Here is a 22,177-nt window from a genome sequence, read left to right as displayed (position 1 = left end):
TGAGCTTAAACAATTTTTCTTCAGTTGAAGAAACATATCTATATTTTTTCTGAATTGTCTGTTCACATCTTTTCCTCAATTTTTCTTCCAAGGTTTTGCTCTTTTCTTTATCCCTCAATTTTTAAGAGGTATTTATCAAAAAATTATTTGTCAACAGTGCTGAGGTTGAGAAACACTGATCAAATTTTTCCTTTCACCAAATGGCTATGCAGTTGTTCCAGCATCATTAAAAAACTCCATCTCTTGCCTCAGTTATTTGTGATGTTGCCTTTATTGAATGTTTTTATATATACTCTGGTCTCCTTCTGGACTTTGTGTTTTATTCTACTGATACATCTGTCTATTCATGTGCCAATACCACAATATTGTAACTGTAGAGGCTTTAAATATATCTTAATGTCTGGTAGGGCTAGGTTTCCTTTTTCAGGGAGATGTCTTTCTATTTGAAAAAGTCTAATTTTGTGTCTTTAAGGAGTGCTTTAAAGTTTTTCTCATAAAAGTTTTACACATTTTTAGTAAATTAATTCCTAAGTATTTAGTCTTCTTTGTTATTGCTGTAAATGGGGGTTTCTCTAACATTAGATATATATACATATACATATATATAGAGAGAGAGAGGGAGAGAGAGAGAGAGAGAGGCATATATATGTATGGAAACATTAGAGGCATTTCTAATTAAAAATAGATATTGAATTTTGTTTAAGGCTTAGCCAGTATAAAAGGAGCTAACCATATAGGTTTTCTCCTCCTAGATCTGTTAATATGATATATGATACTAGTAGATTTCATAATATTGAACCAACCTTCCATTCCTAGAATAAATCCCATTTAGTCACAGCATATTAATCTCCTACTGTGATGTTATATTCTGTTTGCTAATGTTGAATTTAGTATTTTTGAATCAATAATCATAAGTGATATTGGTCTGTACTCATCTTTCTTTTTTATGGACTGTCTTTATCAGTTTAGGTGTCAATGTTATACTTGCTTCATAAAATAAATAGGGAAGTTTTGCTTCATTTTCAATGCTCTTAAACAATTTAAAGAGCATTGGGAACATCTGGACTTTGAAGGTTTAGTAGAATTCCTCTGGGAAACCATCTAGGCCTGACGTTTTTTAGTGGCATGTCTCCTTAATAACTTCTTCTGGTTCTACCATGGAAGTCAGTCTGTTTAAGCTTACCAACTCTAATGAGGCCAATTCTGGCAATTTTTCTTCTTCTAGGAAATTACCCATTTCATCTAGGTTTTCAAATTTATTTGCACAGAGGTCTGCAAAATAGTCTCTTATAATTTTTAAATTTTCTTTTGTTTCAGTGGTATTTTTTCCTGTCATTGCTTATTTTATTTGTGCTTTCTCTCTTTTTCTTGGTCATGTTTTTTCAAACAATCACGACCTAATTAATAAATAAAAATCTTGTGTGTGTTTAATGTATGCAGCATATAGTTGGGTTTGCTTTGTGAGCCAAATTGAAAAGTTTTAAAATAGGCAAATTAAGCTCACTCATATTCATTGATATGACTAAACTCTGATAAATATTATAATTATGTGTATTTTGTTATATTTGTTATGTTTCTTCCTCCATAAGATGTGTTGTCTTCTCTCTTTATATAAAACAATTTTTTGGTATTTAGGAAGTTTTTTTTTGTTTTTGTTTTTGTTTTTGTTTTGTTTTGTTTTTTGCTAGTAGTCTTCTTTGTTCTTATACTATTTTATTTATTTTTATTTTATTTATTTATTTATTTATTTATTTATGTGAGATGGAGTCTTGCTCAGTCGCCCAGGCTGGAGTGCGGTGGCGCGATCTTGGCTCACTGCAAGCTCCATCCCCCGGGTTCCCGCCATTCTCCTGCCTCAGCCTCCCGAGTAGCTCAGCTCGGACTACAGGCTATTTTTTTTTTTTTTTTTAGTAGAGACGAGGTTTCACCGTGTTAGCCAGGATGGTCTCTATCTCCTGACCTCATGATCCTGATCTGCCCGTCTCAGCCTCCCAAAGTGCTGGGATTACAGGCGTGAGCCACCGTGCCCGGCCTCTTATACCATTTTAATGTCCTTAGTCCCCTGTTTTATTTTTCAAGCCTTTACTATCCGGTTGACTAGTTCTTACTGGTATCCTTTAACAGTCACTTATTGCCTAGACAATAATCAATTAGCTTATTCTATTTTCTTCTTTACCTCTCGCTTCTCTCATTTTTAGTTGCATCATTCTCTGTTGTCACAACATTTAAAATTGCACGTTAGTTTTCTATCTTCATGTGCACTTTAGTTTTAGTTTTAGATCTACATTTACATGTATTAAAATGTATGCTACCCATCCTTTTGCTGACATTTCCCCAATTATTCCTTGGTTGGATGAAGCTTGTCCTCTGGTAGATTCCTCATAAAGGACTCATGGGTGTAAAATTCTCTAAGTTCCTGTATGTTGAAAATTGCTTTTCTATACTTGAAGTACAGCATGGTTGGACATAAAACCCTTGCTTCATATATTCTTTAATTGATCTTTTGCAATCACTCTATGTAGATCTGCTAATCTATCTCTTACTCCATTTGTGTGGCTTTGGTGTGTTTCACAAGATCCCTGGTTTAATGGCACCATCTTCTGTCAGTTCGTCGAAGTCGAATATTTCAGTGTATTTGTTTGTTTTGGTGGTGATGCAGGAGTTGAAGGACACACACAACTCCTGCGTGTCCTTGAATGTTTTGGTTTTATTTTGTCTTGCAGGGTCCTAGAAATTTCCTTTTTGCCCCTTTTTTTCTTCACTCCCAATTGCTGAAGGGCAGATTTCCCTTCCTGTTTGTCTTTGTCTCCCCCAGAAGCTTTTCTCTATATGAGAAAACTGCTCCTGTAAAATATACATACTTTTAGGTCCTTTTTTGTAGTTTGTGTCTATCTGAAAAAATTTGTACTATTTTTCAGACTTAGGGCAGACAATTTTTCTGGTGGTGGTTTTATATCAATCTTAAGACCCACTGCTAGTTCGTCTCTTCCATGTAGCTTTCTGAATCTGCCCTCCCTCACCTTGTAACAGGAGGAAATATGCTGAGACTTGGTGTTTTCTCTCTTTTTACTTAGCAGTCAATGTGATGTTTGGGAATTCTCTGTCCTCAAGTTATGCTGATGGTGTGTTTTTCTGTGTAGTTTTATTTTTACCTTCTTGTTCAATATCATTTTTGGAGGAAATAATAGGAGATGGGGACCTAGGGTATCACCATTATCATCAGTTACCTGGGAGTCTCAGTGTATATTTTGATCCACCAAAAAACCTATGTATTCAACTGCCTCAAACAGGCTACTTTCCAGCCATCAGCACTGTAAGTCTAATAGTTTTTGAGCATATAAAAGTATTGTTTCTTACCAAAAAAAAAAAAAAGCTGTGTGGACTACTTCTAATGGTTAGTACCAAGAGTGAAAACACATGGTTGGATTTGCAGGGAACAGGATACCTGTTACAGCTCTGGCAAACGCTCCTGTTTTGATACCCATTTGCCATTCTCAATTTGACCACAGCCTAGAGAAGGAAGAAAAATTCCCCAGAAATTCTGCCTGGAGGCAAATGGCTTTCAGTAACTGGGTTTTTGTAAACAAAAGTACTAAAGTACACAAACACACCTCACTGGGGACCCTTTCCTCTCCCTACCTTTCCCTAAATAATCAGTATTCTGATGCTTAACAAGTCAGTCTGCAACCAAGAGTTCATGTGGACAGAAGTCGATCCCAGGCAATTTCTCTTTCATATTGCCCTTGGGAACATTTTTACTACAAACTTTTTACATTTGGTTCCTAGCTAGGCCCAGATAACTCTTCAGATCCTTTACCAGCCTAAAGCTGTAGTTTCTGTGGTGCATTAAAGAAAAGGCTGGGATGCTATGTACTAGTGTTGATTTCGTGAAGTTTGTTTCGATCTCTTCCCTGTAGCTCCGGTCGACAGTAACTTCATGTCCCAAATAAATGATCTTAAACTAATCTCTGGCTATAGAATTTCAGAATCCAGCAGGATGGAATAGATACCCTTTTTTTAGGAAGCCTTTCCCTGAAATGACCTCCTTTGCCACCCTTAATGAGTAAGGACTCCTAGAAGGGCTTTAATTAGAGATACTCCTTGAATTTTCAGCTAACAAAGCGTTTAGGGTTTTATGCTAAATTGGCTTGTCCTGTTTCCTGTGAGTTCCCCCTAGAGAACTTTTGGTACAAATTAAATGTCAAGAAACCAAGCGTCCTCTCTTCTCACTTGTAGGAGTTATGAGGTTACTTTGGAGCCATCACCAGATGCCACCAGACAGATGACACTTTGTCCCTTGAAATTTTAAAATATCCCATGGCACCCTTAGGAGTTCACTGCAGTGCCCTAAGGCACCTAAGCACACAGTTTGGGAATCACAGATATACAACCTTCCAGCCCTTTCCCCCTATGCATATGTATATGTACACATACATATACAGTCATTGACATTTTTTGAGATTATACTATACACAAATTTATAAACTATGTAAAAATCCCTGATAATAAAACATACATTTTCCCATGTCATTAAATATTCTTCTCTAACACTATTTTTGATATTGTATTCTATCCTATAGTTATATCAGTATTCATTAAACTAAGTCCCTATTGTTGGACATTTGAGATATTTGTGATTAATTTTCCCATTGTAAACAGTGCTTTGATGAACACCCTAGTGAATAAATCTTTGCATACACTGATTATTGCCTTGGGATAAATTCCTAGATGTAAAATTGCTGGATCAAAGGTTATGAATATTTAGAGTTTTGCCCTCTAGAAAGAGTGTAACAGTTTATACTTCCTCTAGTATATGTGAGTATATGTTAAGGTTTTTCATTTGATGGTAAGAATTTTATTATAAATGATTTCAATATAGACTGACATTCAGGTATTTTAGGCATTGTGCTGGGCACTTGCACAAATACACATGCATAGTTTAATCTTATTTATAAAATGTCATATTTAGCCTCTTTAACAACCTTGAAAAGTTGATCTTATCCCCATTTTACAGATAAAGAGACTGGGAGTCAGAAAGATACAATAGCTTTTTCCAAGTTACACATCCAGAAAGTTGTAGTGCTGGGATTTAAACACAGTTAGACCTATGATCTTATCACCATATAATAGATACTTCAGGGAATTGATTGGCTAATAATAACGTCTGATGCTTATATAGTACTTATGTATGAGGTACTGTTTACATGTATTATCACGTTCAATTATCATCCCAAGGCTATGAGGTACTATCTACTCCCATTCCCAAGACACTGAAATGACTAACTTGCCAGGGTCATACTGCTTGCAAGTGTTAGAGCTGGTATTCAAAGTCAGGCAGTTTAACTTCATGGTCCATGCCATTAATGATCAAGGTACAGTACAATAGCCTGCAGAGTTGCAGAAGACTGTATATCAATCTCATTATGAATGCTTTCTTAAAGGAAGAAAAGCATGGCTTCACCAAATCTCATACATGAAAGGAGAGTTGTCTAAGAAAATGTCTATCTAGCAATTTAACTACAAATTTCCTGTCCCTTTACCTGCAGCCATTTGTCTTTCAGCAATATACAGTCTTGTAAGCTTGAACTATGTTCTATCCAGGCCTAAGGGATATAACTCAAATGAAAATCTTCTAATCATTGTAGTGACCCAAACTCTTGAACAAATAAACAGTTAAAATTACTTAGAAATACTAAGTATTATCATTTGGGATGGACAAACTTACTGAAGTTTACCTAAGTGTAATCCATAGTCCTCTTTTATTGATATTTTTTAGGTAAGTAAATGAAGTACTCTCATTGCTATTCATCATTTTAAGCTTTTCCTATAGTCTTACTTTAGTATTTAGACATTATTAAAAATTATGCAGATCATGAAAAAGGGTTATATTTTTATGTAATTTCTGTAAATACTCAAAATTCTTCTCTTTCACCTACCCCTTCCAAGAAAACCAACTTAATTAGCCATAAAACATGTTATAATGAATGGGAAAATATTTTTAACATTTTAATGCAGAAAATGCCTCATTAAAAGCAAATGCCTCAGCAAGCAGATTTGAGCTGCTTAAGAACTTCTTTATGACAATCACTAGCACGTGAAACTGCTCTATCTGAAGAACTAGAAAGCCCTAAGAGGCCCTTATCTCCTTTTCTTATCCTTGGGCTGCAGTGCAACAATGTAGTGAGTGCGACATGGCACTCAGTGTGCACTTGATGAGCACTGAAGGACCTGCCTGCAGTCCAGCTACAAATAGGAAAAATGTTTTTATATTTTGTCCAATATCATTCAAGGTCTTATCTGGATATGTTATATCATGTGGATTCATTTAGATGAAGTCTGTTTTTGGCTGGATATTTGGCACCATGTGACCCAAATATTTTCATCTCTCTTGCATATTGTAAAAGCCATAAGAGTGCACAATTTAGAGTCATACATGCAAATTTAATTTCTAATAAAAACCTTAACTCATACCCACACTGTTGTAACTTCTTTAGACTTTGGATCTTGAACCAGAATGACAAGACAGCAGGAATGCAGACATTCAGACAGGCAGTGTGGGCTGATTTGGTCCCAAAAGCCATAGTCCCTCACTTCAATGTTGCCTGCTTAGAGGCACAAAGTGCTCAGTTGTCCCCACTGAGGCCCTAGAAGGCACATCTGCAGTGATGTGTTTGTAGTGGCTGCTGATAGTGCTTGCTGGTGTTCTGAGCTGGGCTCAGCTTCATCATCTGTGACCCATGCTTAAGGGCTTGGGCTGAGTTACAGCCACATCCATCTGGTCAGGGCTGAAAGCCGCAGAGGCGATGACATCACCATGGTATTAAGTTACCCTGGAGAATTAGCCTCCTTTGGAGAATGGGAAAGCATGAAATAATGACATGATTACTCTTCAAATGGTAATTTTTCACAACACTAAAGTTCTTTACCAGATCACCCCACCAAGTCAGCCATGCTGTTACTTTACTAGTAATAACAGTAGTAGCAGTTGTGGTTAACATTTCTTGAGGTCTTACTCTGTATCAGTCAGTCATTGGGCTAAGCACTTTACATGCCTTATCTCATTTAATCCTCTAGCCCTATAAACCAGGTACTATTAATATCCCTGTATTACAGATGAGGGAACTGAGGGCAAAGAACATAAGTAACATCCTGAATCCTTCAGCTTGCAAGCAGAAGAACTGAGGTTTGAAGTACATATTTTTTTTTCCTGATTTTAGTCTGTAACTATTCTTGCTTTACTGCATTGTGCAACCAGTTAACTAAAAAATATGTCTGTATTCCAAAAAAGAGGCATTTCTTTCAGGAATGAAAGCAGGGGAAATTAATTTGTTCCCAAATGCCCGTGATTTGAGCTCTTAGCCAGCCCAGCCTCTTTCACTGGGAGGCAGGAAACTGACTCCCAGACAAACTGATGTTTCCTCAGGAGCAAGCATAGGGCTACAGGTGGCCACCAAGCTTACCGTTAAAAAGTGACGGTCCTTAACCTCACGCCTCCTCTGGCTGTGAGCTGGAGGGTAGGCTGGCAGTGGAGGAGCTGCAATGGAAAGGGGGGCAGCTGCTCTTTGCTCTCGGCGATCGCTCCGGCTCCGGTGTTCTGAGAAGGAGAAAAAGCAGTAATACTGAAATACACTTGGCATTTTCCATTTATCTTTTCCCCTTGGGAGTGTTAGCAAAAGGCTGTAAAAAAAAAAGTGAGTTTTCATTACGTTAGCTAATTTGTATACCAAATAAGATTTTCAGAATGGTTTTTAATTGAACTTTCACTTACTATTAATACGAAATTGGATGCATACATTTCAGTGGGTCCATCTCATAATCTGTACAAGAGGGTTCACTTCTGAGTTCAGTGTGACTTATTTCAAAATAACACAAGCAACAACAACAACAACAAAAGTTGAGAACATAGTGGAAGATTTGCTGCCATCAGTACTGGAGTGGAAAGTAGGCACAGACACACCAGAGCTGCCTGGCCCACTCACTGGGTACGGGAGCTGGCTGTCACTGGCTCAGGGGAGCTGATTGCTACATATTCAGGAATTTGTGTGAGTCCATTTTTCAACCGTTGGTACCTGGAAATAACTCATGTTGGGAGTATTTGCATCACATGTTTGTTGAGTGACTGAAAGTGAATTTATGCTTTCATTAGAGTCTAGTTTTAAAAATTAGAATGTATTCAATTTCTCTGTATTTTGAATGGGCTGTGGCAGGTGCCTTCACTGCCATAGGCTTTTCTAGGTCCTGTTACTTGTTTCTGACAGGCCTCCCCAATGCTGGCTCCATTTTCTTTGCCCCATTCAATGTGCTGCCCCCTAAACTAGGAACTGAGCACTCTTGAACTTTCTGATTTCTATCCATGTCTGACTTGGCTGTCCGTGTGCCTCGCCGCCTGAACATAGTGTCTGTGTCGAGAAGGTGTGATAGTATTCCCCATCTCCCTTTGCTTGGGATTCTTCTGACAAATGTTGGCTCCCATAAGCAATTAGAGCAAAGTCTTCAAAACCATGTAGGTAGTCTTTGCTAAACTGCCTCCAAAGTCAATGTTTATCAGAAGGCTGTTTAAGATAAATGTCTTCCTTGTTAAAGTGCCCACCTCCAATGCCACCATCATTATGCAAGCAAACAGTGGGCTTTTCTAAATGGGTAACACAATGAAAAGTGTTTACATTGTTAAATCCATACAGAAGAGCCGCTTACAGGTGTTCCTGGTTAGGAAGAAGTGAAAGGAGGGGAGTAGTTGGAAGGGAAACATCAACTCAATTTTCCATTCAATTGCTCCCCTCCTACACAATCTTAAATATATATCTTTCTTTGCCCTAGGCTGGGAGTAGGCAGGCTAGGTTAATGGCTCCCTAATAATACCTTTTTTCTGGTGCTGAGGTAGGGAGAACATTAGTTCACTAGAGCCTGAAACTGCAGTGGAATCCTGCTCCTTATTCCCTCAGACCAATGAAACTTATGCTGCAGCCCGAAACTTGAAAGGAAAGGAAATATAAAATATAATTATCTATTTATAGTTGCTTATGAATCTCTCTCTCCATGATTTATGAACATAAACAATAGCATCACATAAAGCCATTACTGGCTCTGAGCATTAAAGAATTACTAAGAAAACGAAAAAAGTAATCAGAGCCTAAATAACTTGAAATACATTTAGATGCTACTTCCTCCATGAAGCCCTCCCTGAAGCTCTATGGAATGACTTGGTACATTTCTTCTTAGCCTCCCTATCACTGTATTGAAATGACCTGGTTACTTGTCTGTCTCTCCACTAGACCAGGGATTCCTTGTGGGCAGCATATGTTATTGCTTTTTGACTCCTAGGTTCTAGAACACTCCCTTGCCTTCAATAAAATTTGTTGAGGGGTTTGCTATTAACCAGATCTTGAAGGCAGCCAATTTCTAGGTTTTAATCTTGGTCCCCCAGCTGTCTCCTTACAGTCTCACCTCCAAAAGAAGCACAGAGCTGCTGCCACCACAGCCTCATTTGTCTGTGCTTCATTATCCACTCCGTCATGGTGGAAGTCAGGCTATTCCAGCTGTCCAAATAGGGAACCTACAGGGATGCTCACTGCGGCATTTGCTGAGCATGGCAGTTGTCTGATAGGTCAGTATTATTCATGGCCACCAGATGGCAGAAGCAGATTATGCTGATGAATACAGCAGTATGCTATTGTGTTTCTTGGACAAGGTTAAAAAAAAAAAAAGTCACTTTCTAATTTTAATTCTACACTGCATGTTTTTAATTCCATGATGGCTATAATTCTTGTTTATGGCTCTCTGCAGTGCTATTAAAACTACTACACCCAAGATATGCTATCGAGCCAACCGCAAAACAGCCAGTCTGTGGAGGGTAAAACGCATCTCCACAGTCTTCCTTCCAAACCCCAGGAGGCCCTACATCCCTGTCTCACCACCCCCAGGAGGAGGTTCAGAGAAAACTGATATTGGCACTTGCTGTTCTTCTGTTCTGCTTTAAGTCTAAACATGACAAAGCAGTGAAATGTGATAGTTTACAAGCAGCTTGGTGTTATCTGGTGGAATCCATAAAATCCTGATCAGGGATGACTTATTAATAAAATAAAGGGATAAAAATAATTACACCTAAAGGGCTAATGTTACCCAAGCTTTCTAATGATGAGACCTGAGAAAGGATTTTGTGAGAACAATCAGATTCCTTTATAGTCATCCTGTGCCCTCAGTGTTCAACCAGTTTTCTGCAAAACTTGATTCAGTTCCACAAATGTTCATTGAGGACCTACTATATGTCAGCTTCATACTAAGTGCTTTGAATAAAATAAATTAATAAGATATCATCCTTGCCCTTGAGTTGCTCATAGATTAATGGCTTATTAGTGGTTGGTCGGCAAAACAGGCCCATAGTGGTTGCTTATAAGATTATAAGTGGCAGGATGGGAGGATGCACAGAATATTATGGGAAGGGTGCCTAATCCAGGCTGAAAAGGAATGGCAAGTGTGGAAAGAAAGATTTTCAGAAGGTGGCTTAAATTAAAAAAGAACTTTTTAGCCAACTATAAAATTGAAGTGAACGGTAAGTGTGCCAAAGATGCTTCTAGAGGATACTGATCATCACTCTTCATTTTAAGTGTCACATTGTCTTCCCCTAATAACCAAGGAAAATTTTTAGAAACAATTGCTTTAGGGATATTAGGAGGTTAGCTCTTTCATTAAAATGAAAAAAAAAAGATGAGGAAGGGAAAAAAGAGGAGGAGGGAGAAAAAGATGGTAATTGAAGGCAACAAACTATTAAAGATGAGGATAGGGGAAAAGGCAGGAGTTATACAAATGTGGAATAAATAAGATGAAAACAATATTTATCACCATTTTGTTTCTCCACTTTGATAATGACATTAAAATATTTTACTTGCATTTTAATACTTTTGCAAAATGCCATTTCTTAAAAGAGTGCAGGGAATTTGGAAGAAAGACGTTGAATGTGTAGACACCATCTATCTCCATAGCAAGAATCTAAAGGCCAGAAAAAGCTGACATGTCCCCTACTGATACCCACTTTAGGGGGCTCTAAAACAATGATGCTACTTTTTATTCCCCTTGTCCTAATTAGAATGGTTTTAAGGCACTGAAAAGCAACCAGTGTAAGAAAGAGCTGTATTCCTATTTTGACTGCTATGAGCCTATCTCTAGATTTCTCAGGACTGTGAGAGACATGTAAATATCAGTATCTATTTCCATGAGACACAGTGTATGACAAGGAGGAAAAGAGCTCTGGCAGGCATTTCAGATGCTTAGGTTGGGTCCTGGTACCACACCTGATCTGCTATGTGTGACCCTGAACAAGTTTCCTCACCTTTCTAGGCCTCCATGTGACCCACTAAAGAATGGGGGCATTAGACTGATCACTGGTTCTCAAGAGAAGCAGAAGAGCCCTCTAGGGGATCATTCTAATTGTTAGAATGATTGGGTGGGAGCCAAAGATGACAGCCATCCCATAATGCAAAGGATGGTCAATCAAAAGGTGTCCCAGGTCTCACACAATTTTAAATGTTCCATGAGAATCTCTTATAGGGGAAAAGCCTAGTGCCTATTTATGAGTCAAACTCATATAATCCATTATAATCCAAAGTATTTATTTTTTTGCCCATATCTAATATATACTGAATGTACCAGTTTTAATGGCCATGCCCTCCTGCCCCTTGGAATAGTTTCTGAAGGTCTGTACTTAATCCAGACTTACTTTTGACAAGTGCAAACATCTGACTGCTTCATGATGTCTTCTAGTGAGGTCACGCCTGAGCATTTGCATATTGAAATAGATATTATTATAAATAATTTCCTTTCAATTTCTCTTTATTATCATATTTAGACCATAATGCTATTTTTTCTTACATGTATGGGTAGGGCATATTACCCATGGATTTCATTTCAGGGTAGAAACGGAAGCATTTCAAAGTACTTGCTACAACGAGGGGGTGTGTTGGGGCTGATGGGACAGAGGACACCTGGATGGGACAACCTCTGAGTTGTCTCCTGCAAAAGCCCCCGAGCCCAGGATCTGTCACCTCTGCGCAGGGCTTGCAGGCTCTGCCGGGCATGGCGGTGCAGCTCCTCCACGCAGGGTGGCCTTGTGGCCGGGAGGAAGATGTTGCGCTGCTGGTGCCACGGGGCGCGGTAGTACACACTCAGCTTACTCTCGATGTCCAGGTTGGAGACGGCTGCAAGACAAAGAAACAGAGCATTGTCCATCAGTGGTTTTAAGTTGTGCTTTTGGCCAACCCTGGGGTGGGGAAGAGGACAGGAGTAAAGTCTGGGTGGAGTGGAAGTCCAGACTACTGCATTCACATTAAGAACTAACTCAAGGCCGGAGAAAGGTTTGGCATTTACGATACTGATAGGAACAACCTTTGCCCCTGAGCCGAGGCACAGAAGGCTCCAAGACACCAACCGTCTACCTATGACTAGCTAATTTCCTCTCCGTACCTTCATTCCTCACCCTTGGCACAGTAGCTCATCAACACTGACAAGCCCCTGGCTAGCCTGCTTGGGGGTGTAGATGGGGGTCCTGTTTCTGAAAAATGTGGAGGAAAGCCTCGGAGATGAATGGAAAGGCTGCCTCACCTCCAGCCTTCTGGCTGCAAGGCCTCAGAGCTGTAGTTCTGCACGCTGCCCCTGCTGTCCACCTGAACTTTGGCCCATACCTTGCCCTGCCTCTGTCCCTTGTGGTCCCGTCCCCAAGGTATCCTTATCATGCCCTCCACCTACCGGCTCCATTGCCTGTCATCTTTCAAAGCATCGCTCAGTTTCCTTGGTTTCACCTAGGGGTGAGCACACACATTAAAGAAACCATCACAGGGGTAATGAGTATTAAGGGAGGGAAACTGCAGATGCAAGATGAGTTTTTGCAACTCATCCAAGAGATCAAGGAAGGAAGGCTTCCTTCCCCCAAACACAGCATTTAACCCACTCTCATCTTCTTCATGTACACATGGATCCTAGGATGGAACGCTCCGTGAGTTAAACAGAAATTCTGCTTGAAGCAGATGTTAGGAACGAGGAGGATTTTCACTAAGAAATGGCTGCAAAGAGGACCTCACAAGCACCTGGGTAGCCTGTCAGCCTCGGGAATGGCAAGAACTGGCCCAGTCTGCTTTACCCTCGAGACACACTATCCAGATCCAGACTCCTGTCCTGGCCCCACCCCACTCCTCCCACCTCCCAGTCTCATCTCTTTCCACTCTGGTTCAGTAATGGGGGATTGACTGAAAAATCAGGCTCTGTCTGCATAAAGAAGTCAACTCCTACCCAATGGGGCAGAGGTCATTACCAAACCCAACAGAGAGGACCATGAATTCATGTGCTCATGACAGCTGGGAGAAGGGACAGAACATAAAGCCTGTCTGTGGAAAGAATGGGCAGGAAGTCAAGTGGGCAGTCCTAGAAGTAGAGGAGCTTCTGAGCACCCCTTCCCTTAGGCTTGTCTTTTCAGGAAGGTGGGAACCAGGATAGAGGGCTGGGCCAAGGTGACTAAGAGGTAGACCAAAAGACTCTTTCCTAGTCCCTCATTCCCTCAGCACAGCTGACCAGAGGCTTAGGGTGGTAACTTTTGACAGCCCCTCAGAAACCAGGTCAAGTGGCCATGGCTCTTCAATTCTTGTGTGGGGAAAACCTGACACCCTCCTATTTATCTTAATGTTGGTCTGAAGAAAAGACTCATCAGAAGTGCATGGCAAAAACACAGATTCCTGGGCATCAACCTAGACTTTGAATCAGAATTTCCAAGAGAAAGGTCTGGCAATCTATATTACATGAAAAGTTATTTTTATCATCAGGCAGGTTTGAGAAACACAAAATGTCTTCTGATGATGTCTTGGGATCTTGTGGGAGTGAAAGGAGTTGGGCAACATGAGGGAAGGGAAGAGACTGATGAAAATGGAAACATCCATCCACCCATGGAACATTCCCAAGTAGCTCTTAGTCTCAGGCATGGTGCTAGGTGTTGGAACACAGCACAGAACAAAACACACAGGAATCCCTGCCCTCATAAAGCATTTATTTTCTGGCTTTGTGCAAAATGGTTTAACTGTGATTCTGCCTGGACAAAATAGTTTGGGAGCAATGACATTGGCAGACTCTTCCTATTTTGGTTTTATACAGTTCCCTAGGGATGGTCTCAGGCATCAAGACTCTAGAGGCCCTGAACACCAAAAAGGTTATAGTCCTCACTCCTCCACCTCCACCTTTCTGCAGTAGGTGATCCCAAATTTCAGAATAAATTGGCATATCATAAAATTTTACTGTAAAGATGTTCAGCAAATTATCTTCCCTCATTATTAAAGATTAAATATCAAGTTACTTGAAAAAAAGCATTTTTTGGTGCCCATGCTTTGCTGATACCCTAAACACATTTCTACTGTGCTTGTTAGGCAAGCCAGTGCTGAGTTTTTGGGCTGCTAAACTCTGCCTGCTGCTTGGGACTGTGAATTCACAGATGCAAAGAGTAATGCATGAGTTCCAGCATGGGCAGCCTAGTCATGGCTCCCGGGAAGAACCAGCCCTCACAATGACAGCCTTCAGGGCCAGGTATCCTCACCTTTTCCTTTCCAAAATCTTTTTCTTTCTCCATTGAGAAGCTATATCAGATTTCTGCCACATATTAGCAGGTGAACATTTCACTCATCAGTTGCCACCATCCTGTCTATCTCTTAGACAGGGAAAGGAGGAAAACTCTTTAATGCCTTTGCTCTCAGTGACGTCATTTGATCACAGAGCATTAACTAGTATTATGTGTCCACTACAGCCAGGCAGACAGGCACTAATGGAGCTCTTCCAGGGAAAACTGTCCCATTTTTCCTTCTTTAAAAAATCTATTCCTTTTCTTAAGTAACAGTTCAACCACAGTTCAATCCATTCATTCATGAGCTTCTCCACTGCCATTGTAAGGCTGCCCTGCATCTTTGGGTTCACCATGCTCCCTTTTCCTCCCTATTTAACAATCTCACCATGGCTGAGTTATGCAAGATAGCAGGCTTAGTGCCCTAGGAATGTTTGTTCTCCTAAAAATGGAACAAAGCAAAACAAGAAGGTTTTTCCTCTGTTTATTTGGATACATCCAGGGGCCACTGTGTGATAGGCAGAATTTTAGGATGGTTCCCAAGATTCCTGCCTTCTTGTGCACGTACCCTGTATAATCCCCTTCCCTTGAATGTAGGCAGAACCTGTGACTTACGTTACATTACAAGGCAAAAAGGGTTTTACGGTCTGTACTCAATCGACTTTGAGCTAATCAAAAGAGAGAGTATAATCCTGAGTTAATACTTAAAAGAGACAAGAAGCAGCAGAGATGCTCTCCTGTTGGCCTTGAAGAAGCAAACTATCGTGTTGTGGACAGGGACATGTGGCAGGGAATGGCAGGTGGCCTCTAGGAGCTGAGGGCCTCACTCCTACAACTTCAAGAAACTGAATTCTGCCGACAACCAATGAACTTGAAAGAGAACTCTGAGGCCAGGCGCGGTGGCTCAAGCCTGTAATCCTAGCACTTTGGGAGGCCGAGACGGGCAGATCATGAGGTCAGGAGATCGAGACCATCCTGGCTAACACGGTGAAACCCCGTCTCTACTAAAAAATACAAAAAAATTAGCCGGGCGTGGTGGTGGGCGCCTGTAGTCCCAGCTACTTGGGAGGCTGAGGTAGGAGAATGGCGTAAACCCGGGAGGCGGAGCTTGCAGTGAGCTGAGATCTGGCCGCTGCACTCCAGCCTGGGTGACGGAGTGAGACTCAGTCTCAAAAAAAAAAAAAAAAAAAAGAAAAGAAAAGAAAAGAAAGAAAGAAAGAAAGAGAACTCTGGGCCTGAGATGAGATGAGATGAGATGAGATGAGATGAGATGAGATGAGATGAGCCCAGCTGACACCTTGATTTCAGCCCAGTTAACCCTGAGCAGAGGACCCAGTTAACCCATACCCAGACTCCTGACCCATGGATATTGAAACATAATAAATGGGTGTTGTGTTAAGGTGATAAGTTTGCAATGATTTGCTATGCAATAATAGAAATAATAGTAGAAAATTAATTGTATTAGTCTGTCCATTCTCATGCTGCTAATAAAGACATACCCATGACTGGGTAATTTATAAAGGAAAGAGGTTTAATGGGCTCACAGTTCCACATGGTTGGGGAGGCCTCACAATCATGGCAGAAGGCAAAAGACGAGCAAACTCACGTCTAACATGGTGGCAGGCAAAGAGACCATGTGCAGGGGAACTCCCCTTTATAAAACCATCAGATCTCATGAGACTTATTCACTACCACAAGAACAACATGGGAAAAACCAGCCCCCATGATTCAATTACCTCCCACTAGGTCTCTCCCATAACACTGGGAATTATGGGAGCTGCAATTCAAGATGAGATTTGGGTGGGGACACAGCCAAACCATATCACTAATGCACATTCCCACTACTTTATCTACTTCTCTAGAGTCAGTCACTTGCTTTGTCTTGTCAACTCCTTCCCTCTGTTACTGCTCCCCAAAAAAGGGGAAGATAATGACAAGGGTTACAATAGGAAATAAGGCTCTATGTGTCATTTTTATCCTCCACAGCAGGAAAAAGGTTATTTGGATGTATCATTTCCCTCATCTAAGACTATAAGCTCTTGTGGGAAGCTCCAACCATATGCCAAGTTCTAAGCCAGGTGCATTATATTGATAATATCATGGTACCCTCACACAACTCAAAGAGGAAAATATTGCCCCTATTTTATAGATAAGGAAATGGGAACTCAGACAGAGTAAGTAAATTTGCTAAGTCATCCACCTGGTAAGTAGAAGATCTGGGATCAGAAACCATCTCTGTTTGGCTTCTAAGCTGCCACTTTTTCCCAAACCAATATTGAAATAAGTTTCCCTAAGCTAAGGGTGATGGGGTAGGGGAAGGGGAATGGGTCGTCTGCCACATAAAAAGGATCTAGTGCTTTTCAAAATAAAGAGAAAAGATTCAGAACTGCTACTATCTCTATCATTCATAGCATCAGGTATAACCAAGGACTGAGTGACTCTTCCAGAAAGTGCCTAGCAGGAGGTTGGGAAGATGGGTTCTACTATATCAGAAAGACAACAGCATAAACAGATAACCACAAAACCAAACTGCTGAAAGAAAATGCCATCGCAGGAAATGTCCACAGGCCAGTGAAAAGTCTTTATAGACTGATCTTAGTTCATTCCCCTGTCGAACACTGGAGATAATGTAATTGTCTAGATCTTGATTCATAGTGATGTATTGGAAGGATGGATATGGTCACTGGGGTCCTCTGAAATGAGCTAACTTAGACATTAAGGAAAACTAGTGGCTGCCACTCTTTTGGAAAGACCAGGCCCATTTCTAAGAGCAGGAGGAAGCCTGGTTTTAGGAACTACTGGGAAGGAGTAAAAATCAGGGGCAAACTTAGTCTTGCCCCAGCCTCTCCAGCCCCATATCCCCTGCCCTGCTAGGGGTGTTACTCATTTAATCCTCTCTTTCCTAGCCTTGTGAGCATCCCACACTGCCTTACAGCTTTATGCCCTCTGGGAGCAGTGCAAAATGCTTATTCTTGGCCTCCCTTCCTAGAAAGCCTCCTTACCTCACATCCCCACCCCACACTGGCTTTCTCCCCTGCTACTCCTTCTTCCTTAAGAAGGGAGAGGTGACAGCTGAGATCAAAGTTTGACTGCTACATGTGGTGAAATTTTCAGAAAAATGCACAAAATGACTCAGAAATGGAATTTGTACCCCTTCAAGGGAGGGAAGAAAAATGTTTAAATGTTCTCAGAGTGCCTGCAGACACATTTACCCACCCACACCTTGCTAATCTTTTTCCTACCCTTCTACCATCATAGCCACCCCCAACACACAGCTTTGTGGGCAGGAACACATCCCTCTACAAACCATCCGTTCTGATGCCCCATGACAGGGAGGAGTGTGTTGACACATTAATCAATTAATAAGCATCTGAAATTGTCAGTGTCACAGATATGTAGCCGGTTTGCTCTCCGGGTCTCTGCTACACTGAAGCCAATCCTCAGGAGCCATCAGCTTGGTAAGCAAAATGGTAAATCTCCCTAAGGTGTCTGTTGCTGCTGCCTGAGTGCTCAGATCCATTGGGAGGATGGGAAGAGGATTTCACCAAGTGAACCCCATGGTAACCATCCCCTTGCCTACTCTGCTTGGCAGTTTGGAGGAAGGAACAGGGTAAATTACAAGGAGAGCAAGGACCACCAAGGCTCCTGTCACCTGCAGAGCAGCCCAAAGCCAGAGCCAGTTTCCCAGAGTCTTTCCTTGCTGGGTTTCCTGTTCTGTAGAACCATAATAATTCAGATTTGTTCCCCACTATGGATGAAATGTCTAATGTTCATCTCTCAGCATCAGAAAGATCTAGGTCTCTTAACAAATTCCAGCATCTTGAAACATTCCAACACTTACAGGATAACATATCTGTGTGTTTATTTGTACACTAAAAGGACTAGAACAATTTTTCCCATAGAAATAGTTTTCCCAGCTTCGAAAACAAAATGATGCTTCATGCCAGGAAGACTGTTTAATTATTACTGTTACCATTGTTGTTTTAATGTCCAACATCCTGTGGAAAGACCAGTAGAAGCCTGGGTTCTAGTCGCAGTTCTGTCACCATGTGACATTGTACAAGTCATTGAACCTTTCCTGGATTCAAGTTCCCCATCTTTACAAAGGAGGGGTTTGAACTTTTTGATCTCTGAGTCCTGTGCTGTCCTGCCTGTCCTGTACTGCCCTCCATTTGATGCCAGTCACCAAAATCCACCCAGACTCTGTAGTTGAGCTATGGCAGGATGGGATGGTGAAAAGAGCCTGGGCTCTGGGATGGAAAGATGGATCACAGCATCAATGTGATCCAGAGCAAGTCTTCTATGAAAGGAAAATCACAGAGCCTTCATGCAGTGGTTCAGGCTCCAATTAAGTAACAACGTCCTTGGCATGTGTCACTGCTTAATAAAGATTAGTACCCTTTCCTGGGCTGAAAACAAAAGAAGATTGGGAGGCCAGGATTAGGGTCCAAGTTCACAAGAGGAAAGTCTGGAGCTCTCCAAGTTTCTTTTTGCTTTATTTTGCCTGTCTTCTTGTTGAGTGAAGTATAAACAAAGATGAGACTACTAAAGATCACTCTTTGAGGGTCTCATTTCTGGAAACTGGAAAGAAGACTGCCCACAACTGGGGAGCCTGTGACCTCTCTGACAAGTTCAATGTCCCCAGGTCGCTGCCATCTGTTGACATGGACAGCATTTAGTGAAATGACTCAGTGATCTTAACTCTCTGAGCCAGTGGCAGAGTTGCAGTCCTAGACATTCTTCTTAGCAGCATTTTGTAATTTACTTGTTTATCTTCAGGTCATTCTGCTGCCATATTCTATACCAGACACTTCCTCCAGAATGTAAGCACATAGTCATCTGTCACAGCTCAGCTATTGTTTTAAGAAAATTCCTTTAGGCATCTAGCAGAGTCATTGGATTCTACTGCTGGAAGGGACTTCGGAAATTATGGACTTCTGTATTTTTTTTTTTTTCAAACTGCAAGAGCATGACCCATTAGTGGATTGTGAAATCCATTTAGCAGGTCAAGACTAGCATTTTAAAACTGCACGTTCTGCACATGTACCCCAGAACTTAAAGTATAATTAAAAAACAAACAAAAACAATGAAATAAAATAGAGCAGACTGGAAAATACCCACGTGCACTGTATGCAGTGTTGTTTTGTAAAGCTATCACTTGTGTCACACATGTGCATGTGCACACATGTGTGTGTGTGTATGCTGAGTTGTGATGTAAAAATGTGTTTCTTACTCTGAGTAGCAGTCAAAACACTGTGAAAGCCATTGTTTAGGCCACTCCTTTCATGTGCTGATGAGAAAACTGAGATTAAAATATTTGACCCTAGATCACAGAGCTGATTTTTGGCAGAGGCAAAAACCAAAGCCAAGGTCTTCTGAGCCCAGGCCCATGCACTTCCCTCGGCAGCCTCTTCCTTCCATGGGGATAATCGGCCTAGCTTCTGCACCCTTCGTGTTTCTCGGTCATTATTTTCTACCTTTCACATTTATCAGATTGTCCTTAGGGGGGAAAAAAACACTTCTCACCTGTGGATAGCACACATTCCATCCATTTTAAAATTCCAGGTGCACTTCAGCTCAGAGAGCAGTTGTTGGGATGAACCAGCCACAGAAGCCAGGGTTTGCCCTGTGTTCCTTTACAGAAGGACACACCCACCAAGAGCTGCTCTGAGGGGACTATGGCTGCAAGAGAGGGCCCTGCCCATTTACCAGTAACAACTATGAGCCACTTTGAGACTTAGAGTATACATATCATCAGGGAAAGATGACATTGATGGAAAACCTTTGTTACAGCAGTGGAAACGCACATACTCCCCTTTCTTCCTTCTTGTTAAAGATAGAAAGCTGGGTATTCAATGTACTCAGGTATTCAGTATATGAAATATCTGAACTCCTTTCCTTCCCTGTGTTCTGCCTTTTTTGCATTCTGAGTTTTCCAGAGCAAATAACTCAGAAGAGTATTGGATCAGGGAAAAAGGAAAGCCCAACTTGGTTACCTTGGTTGGCTTGTATGCCTAGAATGCCTGCACTGTTTGCCATCTATCTACCCTCCAAGCCTCATCTTCAACAAAAGCCTTCTACCTCCCACCCTCAAGCTGCTGGGCCACTCACTGTTTCCCACCTCTCATTTGCACTCCTCACAGACTATCTTAGATTGCCATACACATCTGCAGCCACATCCTTATGCCCCTGACAAGAGGAGCCACAGCTGATACTTCTTGAGATCCCTGACAATGCCAGGCATTGTCCCATGTAAATTCTTAAAGGAAATGTGTTTGATTGCTTTTGTTACTTGTTAATGACTCCCTGTATACTTTGGCAGGGAAATGAAATTGGCATAAATAGCTCAAGTGGGGTTTTACACCAACTGTGGGTTTCATTTATCCACAGGATTACAATAGAAAAAATTTAGATTCAATACAAAGAAGAAATTCTCAACCACAGGGGTCTAGAGAGGGGATGGATGGAATTATCAAAAGAGGTTAGAGAGAAGGGGTAGAGAGGGGAATGTGGTAAAAGAAAGAAAAATCGCAGGGGTGGGGAAAGTGAGTGGGGGAGGGCATGACCTTAGAGAGATAGTACACATTCTAGGGCCTGAGGATATTTTAGAAGAGTCTCTGATTTATAGAAAGCACTGACTCAGGTGCAGTACAAACTTGGTTTTTCAGCAGGAAAAATGTATTAGATAAAGTTGACATGTCCAGCAGCTCTGGGAGTCTGGACCTTCACTCAAACCCACTCACTTGTATTGAGCAGCTACTTTTGCAAAACTCTGGGCTAGGAACTAGGGGACACACAGATAGCTAAGACAGGATCCCTGTCATCCAAGTGCTTATGATGTAGTATTCATTTATTCTTTATTTATTTCCAGCATTTATTAAATGTCTATTATGTAGTAGTGAAAGGGCCACAAAGATTAAAATACAGTGCGTGCTCTCTCTCTCTCTTTGATATGGTTTGGATGTGCATCCCTACCCAAATCTCATGTTGAAATGTAATGCCCAATGTTGGAGGTGGGGCCTGGTGGGAGGTGATTGGATCACAGGGGTGGTTTCTCATGGTTTAACACCACCCCCATTGGTGCTGCCATCACAATAGTGAGTTCTCATGAGATCTGGTTCTTTAAAAGTGTATGGCACCTCCCCCCAACCCCTCTCAGTCCAGCTCCTGCCATGTAAGAAGTCTGGTTCCACTTTGCCTTCCACCAGGAGTAAAAGCTCCCTGAGGCCTCCCCAGGAATAGATGCTGCCATGCTTCCTGTACAGCCTGCAGAATCATGAGCCAATTAAACCTCTTCTCTTTATAAATTACCCAGTCTCAGGTATTTCTCTATAGCAGTGTGAGAACAGACTAATACTCTCTCTCTCTCTTTCTCTCTCTCTCTCTCTCTCACACACACACAGTCATTCAAAAAAGTCTAAAAGAACAACAAAAAGCCAACTCTTAATCCTGTCGCCAAAGGCCACTGTTAGCATGCTAGCATGTTTCCAAGCAGTTTTTTCAAGTACATTTCTAAATAGTTGAGGTATAGCATATATACCCTATTGTATACTGCTTTTTAAAAATAAAAGAAATTGGCCAAGCGCAGTG

General features: G+C 41.2%; 1 protein-coding gene across 4 annotated transcripts in view; it reads right to left on the bottom strand.

Moving 5' to 3' along the window:
• NHS (NHS actin remodeling regulator) overlaps positions 1-22,177 on the bottom strand; it is a 368,117-nt gene that overhangs the window by 36,958 nt on the left and 308,982 nt on the right. For all 4 annotated transcript variants that reach the window (XM_025372269.1, XM_025372270.1, XM_025372271.1 and 1 more), the window contains exons 2-3: positions 12,039-12,191; positions 7,461-7,594 (exon numbers count right to left, since the gene is read on the bottom strand). In XM_025372269.1, the coding sequence (XP_025228054.1) occupies positions 7,461-7,594; positions 12,039-12,191 (287 nt within the window). The remainder of the gene's footprint in view (positions 1-7,460; positions 7,595-12,038; positions 12,192-22,177) is intronic.

This window comes from Theropithecus gelada, chromosome X (genome assembly GCF_003255815.1).
Source record: "Theropithecus gelada isolate Dixy chromosome X, Tgel_1.0, whole genome shotgun sequence".
Taxonomy (NCBI): Eukaryota; Metazoa; Chordata; class Mammalia; order Primates; family Cercopithecidae; genus Theropithecus; species Theropithecus gelada.
Note: the sequence above shows the minus strand (reverse complement) of the source record. Positions and strands in the feature narration are given on the sequence as shown.